This window comes from Diabrotica undecimpunctata, chromosome 7 (assembly GCF_040954645.1).
Source record: "Diabrotica undecimpunctata isolate CICGRU chromosome 7, icDiaUnde3, whole genome shotgun sequence".
Classification (NCBI taxonomy): Eukaryota; Metazoa; Arthropoda; class Insecta; order Coleoptera; family Chrysomelidae; genus Diabrotica; species Diabrotica undecimpunctata.
In genome coordinates this window covers 86,921,896-86,938,913 of record NC_092809.1, presented here as the reverse complement: position 1 = coordinate 86,938,913, position 17,018 = coordinate 86,921,896, and the positions used below count along the sequence as shown (strand labels likewise).

At 33.3% G+C, this 17,018-nt stretch overlaps 1 protein-coding gene and 1 long non-coding RNA gene across 2 annotated transcripts; one reads left to right on the top strand and one right to left on the bottom strand.

Annotated features, from left to right (window-relative positions):
• The first annotated feature begins 1,111 nt into the window (after positions 1-1,111).
• Positions 1,112-7,959, top strand: LOC140445550 (uncharacterized). The gene is made up of 3 exons (XR_011951411.1): positions 1,112-1,652; positions 1,744-4,560; positions 7,719-7,959. It is a non-coding gene; the product is annotated as an uncharacterized lncRNA (long non-coding RNA).
• A 3,594-nt stretch (positions 7,960-11,553) lies between these two features.
• On the bottom strand, positions 11,554-16,755 carry LOC140446523 (uncharacterized). Its single transcript, XM_072539080.1, has one exon. The coding sequence runs from the start codon at positions 16,753-16,755 to the stop codon at positions 11,554-11,556; it is 5,202 nt and encodes a 1,733-aa protein (XP_072395181.1).
• Positions 16,756-17,018: the final 263 nt, after the last annotated feature.

Genomic DNA, 17,018 nt, shown 5'->3' with positions numbered 1-17,018 from the left:
GATAATTAAAACTTGTCTTATAAAGGATATCTATGTTTTATAAAGGATAAATATTATAATAACATAATTTTATCATCTCTTTATAATTACTATAATTACATTAGATAAATTATATAAAAAACGTAAAATTAAAAGTCTTTCCTATACAACTACATTCAAATGTTGCGGGAATAAGCGTTCTTGACTACGTCATGCGCGAAAGCGAACCGATTTTGGAACATTATATATCATACCTTGTGTATTCATTGTACCATGCATCTAATCCATCCAGTTAGAATAGAATCTAATCTAATCCTAATCCAATCTAATTTACGTTACACGTCATTATCATTGACACAGATCGAAGTTGACATAGTTGCCAAAGTATAAAAAAATCCTGAATCCATTTTAAATCAAATAGGTCACATAATTATTGCAAAAGTGGATTGATTATACAACAAAACAAATAAATATTTAATGTAAATAAATAGAAATAAAACAAGAGTTAAAAAATAATCTTGTTAAAAACAATTTGAGCCGCTTGTATGCGTCGTATAAAAATGTAAAATGGAATACTTTAAACAAAAATAACACTTTTTTCATTACTTATCAACATTAGTCAACACCGCAACTGTCAAATAAGTGTTACCAATTTATGCCAACAAATCACCTTCGTTCGATTACAGTTATCGAGTTAGAGATTCTAAGTCGGTGGTTACAGTACAGTGTGTTCCGAATCAATGTTCTTTATAAAAACGCTGTATAATGGATTTATACAAATTAAATGAAACATATTTGTTGGAAATTTATCTTTATTGTACAGTTGACGGATTTGTAGTTTACTGTGTTTATTTGCGAAAAAACAACTCAAATTCCTACAACATATAAAATTAACAATATAAAAAATTAATTAATTCCCATTACTTACTGTTCTCTTGCTGTCAGCTAAATTATTTAAATTTTTGACCAATCGGTGACAGTTTGTATTCTGACGTTTTGATATTATATTTGACATAGTCTATAGAACAGTAGCAATGAGAAATTTTGGGTAACATTATAGAACTTAAAATTAACTAAATACATTATATACAAATAATAAATATTCGTAACACTCCCACCCGGTACAGTCACGTACAGTCCTATGCAAAAGAGAAACTGTACCACTTATTTTTCATTATCTTTTTAGTCTCCATTTATTGGTATTTGTTGAGAATGTAATACATTTATATTGTATATGCAGTGTATATTGGTGAGTGTAAGTGGAACGCACCCATAGTATCATGGATTGCCATGACAGACAGTAATGTCAATGAAATTGAGTGTCATGCAGTAGAAGATGTAAGAAGCATGGAGATATAGGTTTAAGTTAGGTTAGTGAGTAGTATTAGTATGTATGTTATAGGAAATAAAGCCTTAATATTAGTAAAGTACGACTGTTTATTATCCACACCTTAACAGTATTACTGCTAATTTTATAACAGGACGTTCATATATTCCATTTTTTGTTTGAACTAGTGCTCGTCGCACTTGCCCATCAGATGATTTTTTAACTTCAATTACCTTACCCTTTGGCCAATTACATCTTGGTAGATCTTTATCACATATAATTACAATATCGCCCTGGTTAATTGGTACAACTTGTTTATGCCATTTTGCCCGAAGTAGTAGTTCAGGTACGTATTCAGAAATAAAGCGTCGCCAACATTTATTTGCAAATTGCTCTCTGTATAATTAAATTTAAATACTTTAACATCTTCGTTTCAGATAATCGAGCTGTAAAAGTAGTCCAGAGATGGAAGCCCCAAGGAAACAGAACAAGAGGAAGGCCCCGTAAAAGATGGATAGACGACGTAGAGAGGGATCTTAAAACCATGAACATCAGGCAGTGGCGAAGGAAAGTATCCGACAGGGCAGAATGGAAGAACATTGTCAAGCAGGCCAAGACTCACAAAGGGTTGTAGCGCCATTAGAAGAAGAAGAAGAACATCTTCGTTTAAAAATCCAATTGGTTTATCTCTCTTTGAAGATCCAATTAGAAAATAATTTGGGGTTAGAGATTTAGATTCTTCAGATTCTATTAGAAGATAAATAAGTGGTCTTGAGTTTACTAGGTTTTCTGCAGCTATGAGACAACTATAAAGTAATTGGTCAGTAGGGTTTCTGCTTGGTAATGAATCATATACCGAAATTTTAACCGCTTTCACTAGGCGCTCCCAGGCCCCACCCATATGTGGAGAAAGGGGTGCGTTGAAGTGAAATTTTAGCTCTGGGCTAATCAGTGAATTGGCTATTAATTTACTGTCAACCTTTTGCAGTTCTTCTCTCAATACTCGTTCAGCTGCAATGAAATTCGTACCTCGATCACAATAAATATGCCTTGGTCGTCCTCTTGTTAATAAAATTTGTCAAACATAGTATAAAACTGTCCACATCTAGTTTGTAAGCTACTTCGAGATGGACTGCTCTAGTCGTGAGACACGTAAATAAAGCTCCCCATCTTTTCTCCGTCCGTTTTCTAACAATTACATTTATTGGACCAAAATAATCCATGCCAGTATGTGTAAACGGAGCAGTAAATGTTGCAAGTCTACATGGCGGTAGAGGTGACATTTCTGGTGGTTTTGGCTTAGCAAATTTGACCTTGCTATTTTGACAATTGGTCCTACTCTTTTTAACTAGTTGTCTGAGTTTTGGTATATAAAATTTTTGTCTTATCTCATTTACTACAATTTCATGATTTCTATGGTGATATCTTTTGTGATAGTCTTCAATAATTAGTAAAGTTAAACGACTTCCTCTTGGTAAAATTATTGGCCTTTTTGTTTCTGAAATAACATCTCTAGCTTCATCTAATCTTCCTATTATACAAAGTAAACCATCTTCATCCAGATATGGCGATAATTTATATAAACTGTTTGATTTATTAACTGTTTTCTGTAAACTACCAGAATTATTAGTTTTTAATTGTTTTATTTCATTTTTGAAATATTCACATTGAGTTTGCTTTATTAAAATATTTCTAGCATCTAAAAGTTCTTCCGAAGTTAATATTCCTTTAGGCTCTTCAGATTTCATCAACTTTGCATAAACAATTCTTAAAAATCGAAACATATATATGCAGTTGCTCTTAAAATTCTATTAAATTGACTGAATCTTTCAAAATCTATTAAAAGTGGAATATTAAATTTTACTTCATGAATGGTTAAAATTTCATCAGCTTTTTCCTTTTTAAGGGTGGTGTCTGGAGGCCAACTGTTTTCTAATTGATACAGAAAATCAGGACCTTTAAACCAACACCTCGTGTTTTTCAAATTGGGACGTTTTGTCCATTTAGTAGTTTCGTCGGCTATGTTATTCTTAATAGGTACATATCTCCAATGTGATATCATTGAGTTTTGTTGAATTTCGGCTACTCTGTACACAACATATTTTGGTAATTTTCCTGGGTCTTCATTTCTTAACCAGCTTAAAACTGTTGAAGAATCTGTCCAATAAACAATGTTGTGCACAGTTATGGAAAGATGTTGACAAAGGCTTTTAGCAAACCTTGAACCCATTACCGCACCATTAAGTTCCAATCGAGGAATAGTTCGTGGTTTTAATGGTGCTACATGTGTTTTCGCTCCAATCAAAGTACACTCTATGACATCTTTTTCATTATTCTTAGATATGCCACACAAGCACTTGCGTGTTCGCTGGCATCTACAAAAATGTGCATTTGCGTATTGGTATCCTTCCAGTTTTCGAGTTTATTAAGTATCTTGGAATTGAAACAAGCCATTTTTGAAACTGTTAATTGGTTAAAGGTTGATTCCAAGAAATGTTACTACTCCATATTTCCTGTAAAAGAATCTTCATATAAATCAAAACGTTTGCAAACTAACAAACCTAAAGGGTCATATACAGACATTAAGATTTGTAAAATTTCTCGCTTTGTTGGCTTTCTTAATCCACTTAAAACATCTTTATTTCCTTTATTACATTTTAAATTAAAAATAAAATTATCTCCCTTTAAACCCCACCACATTCCTAGAACCTTCTCCATGCTCTTATTGTTTCCTCGATCTAGGTTGACTTCCTCGTTATTTCCGTGGCTGCTGTTCATGATTTTCATTACTTTTTCAGAGTTTGATCTCCAGTTTCTTATTTCAAAATTTCCGCTGGCGTGAATAAAGGCAATTTCTTTTGCTAATCGGATGGCTTCATCCTCAGTGTCTATTGATTCTAAGAGATCATCGACATAATGATTCTTTACTATGGAATCAACAGCGCTAGGATATTCTACGCTAAATTTATTTGCATTAGCGTTTTTAACAAACTGTGCACAACTGGGTGAGCAGGTAGCCCCGAAGGTCATCGCAGTCATGACATAAACTTCCAAAGGATTATCAGAGCTACCATTGCGCCACAAGAATTGTTATATTGATGAATAGAAAATAAAAGAATGTGTTGATATTTTATTGTAATACTAACTCAAATAAACGTGATACATAAAAACATAATTAAAAGTGGTTACATTACGATACCATCTTGAAAACGTTGACATTGACATACATCAATCGTGCTGTCAACCATAGACAGGTTTGTTCCTTATTTAGTATTTATTTAACACCCTCCCTCAAACTTGTTAGTATACAAAACTAAATTTAAACCCTCAAACCTAACTTATTTACAAAATAATTAAATTTCTCATAGCACAGAGACTTTGTAAATATATCTCCAAGTTGCTCATTTGAACAAATATATTCAACCTTCATAATACCCTGTGCTACCAGATCCAAAATAAAATGTAATTTTACTTCAATGTGTTTACACCTTTTATTGTTTTCAAAGTTTTGTAGCAGTTTGATAGCACTTTGATTGTCTTCAAATATTGTGATTGGTAATAATAATTTAATTTCCAAATCCAACAGTAAGTTTTTTATATAAATTAATTCACATGAAGCTGCACATACTGCCACAAACTCAGATTCTGTACTTGATAAAGTTACCAAACTTTGCTTTTTGGAAGACCATGAGATTAGATTATTAGAAAGTTTAAAACAATATCCACTAATGGATTTTCTATCATTTATGTCATTAGCCCAATCAGCATCAGTATAACCAACTAAATCAAAACAAGAAGTATCTTCTAAATGATAAAAATACAACCTAAAATTAATAGTAGATTTCAAATATTTCAGTACTCTTAACAAATGCTTAAAATGTTCATTAGTAGCACTATCTTGAAATCTCCCAAAATAACTAATGCTGAAACAAATATCAGGTCTAGTACCCATCATTATATACATAAGACTACCTAACAGTTCTTTGTATGGTAAATTGGTACTAAGATTACAATCAGTATTTCTCAGTAAATTCAAATGCTTTTCAATTGGTGTTTTAAAATTTTTACTGTCTTCAACATTATATCGTTTGACAAGATTTTCAATTGCAGGTATTTGGTCAAGAGTTATGATCCTATTTTCAAAATCTCTGTCAATTCTTATTCCCAAAAAGTTAAACTGACTGCTTATTTTATTCATTTTAAAAGATTCACACAATTTTGTTTTCAAATAATTCAAAAATACATCATTATTACAAGCCATCAAAATGTCATTTACATAAAGCCAGCAAGTAACATCTTATATCCTTATTAATAAAACTATATAAACAGTAGTCTGTTTTTGAACGTTTAAAATTTAACAGTGGCATAAATTCATTAAATTTCTCATTCCATGCCTTTGGGGATTGCTTGAGACCATATATTGCCCTTTTCAATAACCATACTTTATTTTGATCATTTTTCGAAACTCTAAGACCTTCAGGTATTTTCATAAAGGTTTTTTCTTTCAGATCTTTTTCCTTTTTATTCATAAAATTATTTTCATCGAATACTACATTTCTACTGTGAATTAACTTGTTTTCTTGTTCTTGCCATAACTTGTAACCATTTTCTGTATAACCAATAAATCGGCACATCACTCCTTTATCGTCAAGTTTCTTTCTCAAAGCATCTGGTACTCTGGCATATGCTATGCAGCCAAAAATTCGCATATTAGAGAAATTTGGCTTTTTACCAAGCCCCAATTCAAAAGTACTTTTATTCTGTATTAAGCAAGATTGCGTTCTGTTGTTGATATATGCTGCCATGAGAACTGCATCTTCCCAAAAACATTTATTTATTCCTGCCTCTTTTATCATACATCTTGCTCTATCCATTATTGTTTGATTGATACGTTCTGCAACTCCATTCATTTGGGGAGTGTACGGTGGAGTGTATGATATTTGAATTCCCTTTTCTGAGCAAAACTGTAAAATTGCATTAGAACAATACTCAACTTCATTGTCACATTTTAATTTTGAGATAGGTTTATTACAAAATAATGATGTCACTTTCGCTGTATAATCTTTAAAACAATTGTAAACTTCGTCCTTTCCTTTTACAGTATATACCATGACAAACCTAGAAAAATCATCAACAAACGTTATGAAATACTTATAACCATTACGTGATGTTGGTGTGATTGGACCACATACATCTGTATGAACTAATTCAAGAACTCTAGTACTTCGGGATATTTTCGAATTATATGGAAAACATTTTTGTTTCGATTGTATACAAACATCACAAATTTTATCAACCTTTGATTTGGTAAACTCTAAACCATTAACTATATTTAAATTTTTAACAAATTTAAATATATTTTGAAATAGAACCATAATTCAAATGACCATACCTTTTGTGGCAAATATCTATATTTAGTGCTAAATTTGCAAATTCAATATTAGATTCAACATTGATTTTAAATATAATTTTATATAAATTATTAAGACGTTTACCTATTACAAAAACATTATTATCTTTTTTATAAAGATCTTACCGTCATTACATACAACTTCAAATCCTGCCTTTTCAATGGTAGGTATAGACAACAAATTTGCTCTTAATTTTGGTACACAAAATACATCTTTTAAAGTAATTTTCACATTTCTATTTTCCACCACACTTGTCACTTGTAAATCACCTATGCATGTTGCCTCCATACTTTTTCCATTTTCTGCCAGTTGTATTTCTCTTCTCTCTGCAAATCTTTTCTTGTTTATCAGTACCTCTTCATTGTTTATATAATGATGTGTAGCTCCCGAGTCTGCATACCACTCTAAGATTAAACCGTCTACACTTTCAGATGTTGCACAGAAAGAAACAGCATTATCCTCTTCTCCATTACTTTCATTCATAGCATAATTCGCCCTGTTTCCAATTTTTTGTTTGTCATTCACATTCTGCTTTTTGACTAAACATTGACTTGCTCTCTGTCCCATCTTACCACAGTTGAAACATTTAATGCCACATACACTCTTCACATGCCCAATTTTTCCACACTTAAAGCATTTTACTTGCTTTTCTGTTGCACTAAAAGATGAAGGCAAAACTTTTGTGCTTCTTGAATTTTTATTGGAATGAAATTCCAACAACCTACTTTTCACAAAAATCATACTTTTAAATCATCTTCTGATAAAGTTCTTATGGCTGTGACTACATTTTCAAACTCTTGTGGCATTGACAATAATAGGAAACAAGACATATCAGATTCATCAAATTTACTTCCCAGATTTTTAAGTTCTCTGAACAGTCGATCACATCTTGAGAAATGATCCTGAATATCTATGTCATTGGCGTATGTTAACGTTGTTAATTCTGTTACGATAAATATCATGGCCTAAAATAACCGTAAATATGTTCTGTTTTGTTGTAGAAATTTCGGCGAAGGATCTAGACCCAAATTATGATGAATCATCCGATTCGAGGTGTCCAGGTAGACCGAAATAAAACCGGTCTGAGCTTCTGGGGAGATCGCCGCCGTTCTCGAATAACAGGATTTCCTATATAATAACGGAACTTTAATTGAAGAGGATCAGTTGATTTTGAAGACGCGCTCGCAATTTTAATTGTTACGTTCGGATATATAAATTATTGTAAGATAAATTAACATAAATAAAAATAAATTAAATTCGTAAGTGTTATAAATATTGAACCTTTAGTGAATTAAGATAAGAACATTAAATTAGAATTAATAAAGACATTATAAATTGAATAAAGACATAGCAGTTAAATAAATTTCATTTCATTGGTGTCAAAAGTGAATATAAAATAAATTGTGAAAATGGCTACGATTTATGAGCTGACAGTGACTAATTTAAGAAGACATCTTGAAGACAGAGAATTAGCTTCTACCGGAAAAAAGGCTGAGTTAGTCCAACGACTAAAGAACGCTTTGCTAGAAGAAGGACTAGATCCAGAGACTTATATATTTGAAGATGCTGTCCTCTCGTCGATTTCGAAAGTTTCTGGTGGGTGATGTAGCCAAAGTTTCTGGTGACATCGCATCATTAGAGAACAAAGTTTCCGGCGACATCGCATCATTGAAGAACAAAGTTTCCGGCGACATCGCATCATTAGAGAACAAAGTTTCTGGCGATATTTCAAAAGTTTCCGGCGACATCGCTTCTTTAGAAAACAAAGTTTCTAACGAGATTTCTTCCCTGGAAAGCAAAGTTTCTGCTAACATCTCTTCGGAAATCTCTAAAATCACTTCTGAGATGTCTGCCCTGGACGATAGAATATCTTCGTTAAAAAACCAAGTTGCTGCCGATAAGTTGGCCTTCGAAGAAAAGATTAAAGAGATGGAAAGAAAGATGGAGGAAACAGGGACAGCAGAGAGAGGTAACAGTCCGATTACAGTGGAGATAAAAGAAGACGAGACGAAATGTAAGTTGGAAATACGGCCGAAATTTGAAGGAAGTGGAGGTTCTGTCCATGTGAAAGTCCCAACTTTTGACGGAAAATCGTCATGGAACAACTACATGAAACAGTTCGAATCAGCTGCAAGAGCGAATGGATGGTCTGAAAAAGAAAAGGCTGTAAACCTGACTATCGCTCTTCGAGGAGATGCCTTAGATGTGCTTCAGACCATAGCCGTAGAGGAGACGGATGATTTCGAACAACTGAAGAAGAGGTTAAATATGCGATATGGCCACGAACATTTGGAGCATGTATATCAGTCGCAGCTTAAAAATCGAAGACAAAAGAAAGATGAGGATCTTCAAGAATATGAGGTAGATATTGCCAGATTAGTACGATATGCTTATCCAACAGCTCCCGAAGACATGATGGAAAAGTTAGCCGTTCAAACGTTTATTGATGGTCTTCGTGATCATGAAATGCAGAGAACACTACGATTAGCTCGTCACAAGACGCTGGTTGATGTCTTATCCGCCGCCCTCGAATACGAGTCAGCTACGCAGGCCTCTGGAGGGTACAGTAAAGTTAGGACTGTAAAAGAGGAAGGAGATGAAGACAAACTTGACCAGCTCGTTAATATGATTAAGAGTATGACATACAAGAAAACGAAGACCATAAGATGCTGGAATTGTGGCGAAATAGGACACGTACGAAGTTCATGTAAGCACCATAGGTACGACGCAAATCAAGAAACTCACCACCAGGAAAACTAGAACGGGTCAGCCTTAGGGGGGCAGCTTTGACCCAAAACTTTTCCAAAGACCCTCTCATACTAATAGCTTCTTTGAAATGTCGTGAAGTGAGTGTATATGTAGATGGAGAAATAAATGGTAAAAAGCATACGTTGTTGGTGGATACCGGAGCGACCAGAACCATTATACGCCCGACAGTTATAAACAGCCGTAAGAAACTGTTACCAACGAGGTTGCGACTTCGGACCGCTACAGGTGAAAATGCCAACATTCATAGAGAAATCCAGGTACAATTGGGAGTTGGAGCAGAAAAGTTTGTCCATACTGTTATAGTTGCTGACATCGAAGAGGATGTTATATTAGGAATGGACGTAATGAATATGCATGGATTCCAATTGGATTTTAAGAATAAGGTAATCAAAGTTGGCAACTAGGAGGTATTTCTTCATCCACGTAATGACAACACTGTGCAAGCAGCCATTACAGAAGATACAGTCGTGCCTGCGAGAAGCGAAACGATCATAGTAGCGCGACTACAGGGAATTGTAGACGAAGGGACACCTGTTATGATGGAGCCTTGGAACCACGATGATGAGGTTGGCCGTGGAATCATAATTGGAAAGGAATTGGTGACTTCGCCTAAAGAAATTCCTGTGAGACTTATCAATGTCAACGACTACCCAGTGACCATCAAGAAAGAGACAAAGGTAGGAACTTGTGTACCTGTGACATCCATAATCCGTCAGGCGACAACATCTGATAATTCCAACGACAAATTCGACCAAATGGTTGCAGTTGCTGGACAGTCTCTGAATCAGATTGAGAAAAGAAAATTAAGGGAATTTCTGCGGCAGTATCGTGATATTTTCGTACCGAAAGGAGGAAAGACGGGAAGAACTACCGTTGTTAAGCATAAAATTGATACTGGTAATGCTAAGCCAATTCGTCAAACAGCTCGACGATTACCACAGACGAAAAGAGAGGAAGCTGAAACGATTGTTCAGGAAATGAAGAAAGACGGGTGTTTAATAGAATGTGAAAACACTGGTTTGTCTTCACTTCTTCGCTGGTTCACTGGTAAATAGAATTGAATTGAAACACTGTGGACTGTAATTTCGTTTAATTGTAAATAGATGTTACACGTCTAGGTATGTGTTCACTCTTACTTCTTACTTGATTCTAAAATGGAATGAATGCGCATAACCAAGCGCGTAGTTGACATGGTTGCCATTTAAAAAAAATATCAAAAAATCCGAACATAGCCCCCCTTTTGAAGGGCACCTTCAAAAAATATACATATACACAAAGTAATGAAATATTAACATAACTAAATACACAAAATATAACAACAAAAGTAATTGTCAATTGATAAGTTCGTCTTGCATGGGTAGAGGGCACAAATGTCTTATTGAACGAGTCACTGTTGCATTCCTGGTGGTTACATCTGCTACTCTGGTCTCTCCATCTCTACCTGGATATAATTTAGTAATTCGTCCTGTACTCCATTTACAGGGAGGAACAGAATCAGTTTTAATCAGAACCAAGGTCCCTAGTCGAATCTTGGTGGATGGATCCTTCCATTTATACTGCTGATGGAGTTGAGATACGTATTGTTTAGAAAATTGGCGCCAAAATTGTTGATACAGCTGTTGAACATGCTGAAATCTGGACAATCTACAGCTGGCTATATTGTCTACGTCATACTCTGGCAATGACGTGAGTGGTCTACCAATTAGGAAATGGGAAGGGGTAATAGGAGATAAGTCATTAGGACTACTTGACATTTCAAATAATGGTCGTGAATTCAATATACCTTCTATTTGTATGATAAGTGTATTAAATTCTTCAAATGTTACATTGTTATTAATTAATATACGTTTTAAATGATGCTTAGTGCTTTTAACAGCTGCTTCCCACAGCCCCCCATGATTGGGTGTATAAGGAGGAATGAAAATCCATTTTATTCGTAGCTCGCTTGTAGCCTGTTCAATAGAACTATAATTGTTTTGTAAAAAATGTCCTAATGATTTAAGATAATTGTTAGCTCCAATAAAGGTGCTGCCATTGTCTGAATAAATAGTACTAGGTATACCACGTCTAGCGGTAAATCTTTTCAAACTTGATAAGAAGTTCTCTTTTGTAAGATCTGACACAACTTCTAAATGAACAGCTTTTGTGCACTGTTGCATTCCTGGTGGTTACATCTGCTACTCTGGTCTCTCCATCTCTACCTGGATATAATTTAGTAATTCGTCCTGTACTCCATTTACAGGGAGGAACAGAATCAGTTTTAATCAGAACCAAGGTCCCTAGTCGAATCTTGGTGGATGGATCCTTCCATTTATACTGCTGATGGAGTTGAGATACGTATTGTTTAGAAAATTGGCGCCAAAATTGTTGATACAGCTGTTGAACATGCTGAAATCTGGACAATCTACAGCTGGCTATATTGTCTACGTCATACTCTGGCAATGACGTGAGTGGTCTACCAATTAGGAAATGGGAAGGGGTAATAGGAGATAAGTCATTAGGACTACTTGACATTTCAAATAATGGTCGTGAATTCAATATACCTTCTATTTGTATGATAAGTGTATTAAATTCTTCAAATGTTACATTGTTATTAATTAATATACGTTTTAAATGATGCTTAGTGCTTTTAACAGCTGCTTCCCACAGCCCCCCATGATTGGGTGTATAAGGAGGAATGAAAATCCATTTTATTCGTAGCTCGCTTGTAGCCTGTTCAATAGAACTATAATTGTTTTGTAAAAAATGTCCTAATGATTTAAGATAATTGTTAGCTCCAATAAAGGTGCTGCCATTGTCTGAATAAATAGTACTAGGTATACCACGTCTAGCGGTAAATCTTTTCAAACTTGATAAGAAGTTCTCTTTTGTAAGATCTGACACAACTTCTAAATGAACAGCTTTTGTGCAAAAGCAAATGAATAATGCCAAATAACATTTGAATACTTTAGCCCCACGCCCCCTTTTGTTAAGAATATTAAAGGGACCTGCATAATCTATACCAGTTACATCAAATGGAAAATTCGGTTTAATTCGATTATTTGGTAGATTAGACATTGGACTTAAAAATGGAGTAGGATTAAATTTGAAACAAGTTAAACAATTTTTGACAACTTGTTTTGCTAACACACGTCCTGCTATAGGCCAGTAACGTTGTCTTACTGCCGAAAGCAATAATTGAGGACCTGGATGAAATAGTTGCTTGTGTTTATATTCGAAAATTAATTTAGTAAAATAGTGTTTGGATGAAAGAAGAATAGGATGTCTAGTATTAAATGATAAGTAAGTATTGTTGAGTCTTCCACCCACTCGAATAATTCCTTTATTATCCATAAATGGAGTTAATGAAGAAAGTCTATTACTTTTTGGAAGTTGATTTCCTTTATCGAAAAAGGATAATTCGTCAGCAAATGATTCTAATTGAGCTTGTTTGACGATACTAATATGGGCTTCATCTAATTCTGCAATAGATAAATTACCAGTACGCATGTTAACTTTATGTCTTAAATTGTAGATGAAACGTAAACAATAGGCTGTTATTCTTTGAAGCATAATAAAATTTGAATATCTAGTGATTAAATCTGATGATTGTACTGATATAACTTGGAAAACTTTAGGAGTCTTTTTCAACTCTGTCAATTCTGACGTTTTTAACTTAAAACCCACATTGGGCCATTCTGACTGTGGCAATTGCAAAAACGTTGGTCCGTTCCACCAAAGTGTATTGGAAATTAATTTTTCGGGCATAATACCACGAGACGCAATATCTGCTGGATTACGTGAACTGTTAACGTAATCCCAGGTGAACATGTTAGACAATGCTTGAATTTTTGCTACTCGATTAGCAACGAAAACTTGTAATTTACTAGGATCAGTATGAATCCAACTTAATGCTACCTGAGAATCAGACCACATGAAAATGGGAACATTTACATTAATGGCTTCTGTTACGATTTTTATTAATTGTACACCTAATAGACAAGCACAAAGTTCTAGTTTAGGAATAGTTAAAAGTTTAATTGGCGCAACTTTAGTTTTTGAACACAAAAGATTAATGTAATACTGATTCGAATCATCGACGCTTCTAAGATAAATGCACGTAGCATATGCAGCTTTCGATGCATCACAAAAACAATGAATATCAAGTAAAGTATTCGTGACAACTTTACGAGGAATAGATATCTGATTAAAAATAACAATATTATTTTGAAATTGTAACCAAGTCTGTTGCAAATCCAAAGGAATCGGAGTGTCCCAGGAAATATGAAGAGTCCATAATTGTTGAATGAGTATTTTTGCAATAATAATAGACGGACTTAACAGACCTAGAGGGTCATATATCTGAGCAATCATGGATAAAATGTGCCTTTTAGTAAATGTTTCATGACTACGTAACTTGTTTATGTTAAAAGTAAATGAGTCAGACGAATTTAACCACTGGACACCTAATGTTTTGCAACTATCATGATCTCCCAAATTTAATACTGAATTTGAGACATCGGATTGTTGAAAATTGGTAATTACTTGCTGATCATTGGAGACCCATTTTCTTAAAACAAATTGAGCTGACTTGAGCATATCGTAAATAGATTTGCATCTTTCTTGTAGTTCGCGTAGATCATTAGATCCAGTTAATAGATCATACATATCATTTAAAATGGTGCTAGAAGCTAATGGAAACTTGTCTAAATTGTCTTCAGCTAATGCTCTGATACATTTAATTGCTAAATAAGGCGCAGATCTAGTGCCGTATGTGACGGTGTTAAGTTGGTAAATAGAAAATTCTTCGCTATTATCTTTACGCCAAAGAATTTGTTGTAAATATTTATGATCTGGATGTATGAGTATCTGCCTATACATCTTAGAAATGTCTGCTGATACAACATATTTATAAATTCTGAATCTTAACAAAATGTTTAAAATATCGTTCTGCACTTTGGGACCTACATATTGAAGGTCATTAAGAGACCATCCTGATGAGCTTTGGCAGCTTCCATCAAAGACGGTTCTAAGTTTTGTAGTAACACTAGACTCTTTTAATATGCCATGATGTGGTAAAAAATAGGAATATTCTGAATTAATAGAAATTTTATTCATATGACCTAGGTTTTCATATTCGTGAATAAAATCAAAATAGAGTTGCTTAAAATAGGAATTGGAGAATTTTGATTCTAATGACTTAAATCTTTTAATAGCTGTTTGCTTTGAATCACCTAATAAACTAGGAGAGTGTTTTAAAGGCAACTTTACAACGAATTGTCCATTCTCATCACGAAATGTGTCTTGTTTGAATAAGGATTCGCAAATGCGATTGTCTTGAGACAGAAATTCATTCTTGGTAGGAACATCTTCAAGTTCCCAAAACTTTTTTAATTGATCATCCTCAGGGATGTGTACTTTAATAAAATTGCATACATATTTATCTGAATTAATTGGAACTGTACCTGTTACAACCCAACCTAATTGAGTATTGATTAATAATGGAAGATTTTTACCTAATGAGATTTTATCTTGTAATATAAGATCCCAAAAAATGTGAGCTCCAAGTAATAAGTCAATTTCTTTGGGACAATTGAATTCTGGATCTGCTAAGTTAATATTGTGAGGTAATCGAATGTTATTCATATCAATAGGATAAGCAGGTAATCTACTTGATATAACTGGTACTACTAGACATGATATACTAGAATTGAAATCTGAAAATTGTGAAAATATTTTTAAAGAACATTTTTTATTAACATTAGAAGAACGTTGACTAATACCAGTAATTGAACAATTTGTATCAGTTAATTGTAGTTTTAATTTATTGCAAAAACGTTCGGTGATTAAGTTCATTTGTGCACCGCAATCTAGTAAGGCTCGGCACTTATGATAATTACCAGCTTGGTCTTTAATATTACATATAACTGTAGCTAATAAAACTTGACTCTCATTTTTTGCAAAATTTATACTTATTTGTTGTTCTAAATTATCATTTCTATGATCAGAAGTAGTAGGTAAACTTACTTGGTGACTGGTGTCACGAATTGAAACTTGTGCATAATCTTTATGAAGCAAAGTGTTATGTTTGTGAGTTTTACAGATAGGACATGGACCAAATTTACAATGGCTCTTATCATGGCCACTTAATAGACAATTTTCGCATAATTTATGTTTTCTAACCTCTTGAAACCTCTGTTCAACCGATAAAGCTTTAAATGTAGGACACTTATAAATTGAATGATCCTTTCTGCAGAAATTGCATCGGTTTTTAACTGCAAAGTGTACTAGATTGTTAGATCTGTTATGATACTTGTTTGAAGTTGAAAATTGTGATTTGAATGCTTGAGACTCATCTAAACTTTGTAATATATCTGTTTTATTTTTTAAGAAATTAATAAACTGTTCTAAAGAAGGTAAATCATTTGCAAATTTAGTTTCTTTCCATTCCCGTATAGTATTTTTCTCAAACTTGTTAACTAAGATATGGATCATGAATGAATCATACAACTTTTCTTTTGGTATGTCAATACCTTCCAAAGAAGTTAAATGTTTTGATATGTCATCCAACATTTTTCGAAAACTAGCATAATTATTATCTTTTTCTTTTTGCATCATTGATAAATTTAATAGAGATTTAAAATGACTATCTATTAGAAATTGTTTTTTATCGAACCTATCGCATAATAACTCCCACGCTCTCAGAAATGGTTGATCTACATTATCTAATCCTTCAACACAACTAGCTGCATACCCTTCTAATGAAGCTTTTAAAAAATGAAACTTTTGTCCATCGCTAAGCGAAGTATTATTAGCAATGGTCGCATTAAAACTATTTTTAAAAGCAATCCAAGATTTAAACTCTGCTGCAAATACTTTTAATTTTATTTTAGGCAATAGAACATTTTGTAGGGGATCATTCCCTGGTTTAAATTCACTAGACTGACTATATTGTGAGCTATTACTAGTTATTGGTTTTAAAACACCTTGTAAATATGCTTGCGCCGCATAAAACCGATTTTCAAACTCCTCTCTTTCTAAATAGTTTTCTGGTAATTGACTTTCAGAACACTTTCTTTCAATTTCTGTTTGAATTATATCAAAATCGTTTAATAAATTTATATTATTATCGTACCTAACTTGAATATCTGTAATATCAACATCACCTTTGTCTTTTATTTTATTAATAAATTTCTCTAGAAGTGATAATTTCTGTTTCGTAGTTCCTCGATTTCTTTTCAGATCTTTTAAATCGTCTACAAATTGTATCTCGTTATTTGAATTAGCCATCTTATTTAAACTAGTAGTTAAAATAGCCAAATACTTGAATAAAACTAGTTATTGTTATCAAAACAAATAATTGTACACAAATATTACAAACCGAAGGTAATATTTAAATAGATTTATAGATCAATTGCATAAAAATGTTAATTTTATTGTCAAATAAACCCAAATGAATTATTAAATGGACGGTTTTATGTTTTATTAGGAAATAGGAAAGAAATTGAAATGGATCTGACCTTGTATGTACAGTAGTCCTGACGAATACTTGT

Excerpts from the sequence above, each read along its gene's own strand:
- LOC140446523 (XM_072539080.1), bottom strand. The coding sequence starts at position 16,755 with ATGGCTAATTCAAATAACGAGATACAATTTGTAGACGATTTAAAAGAT.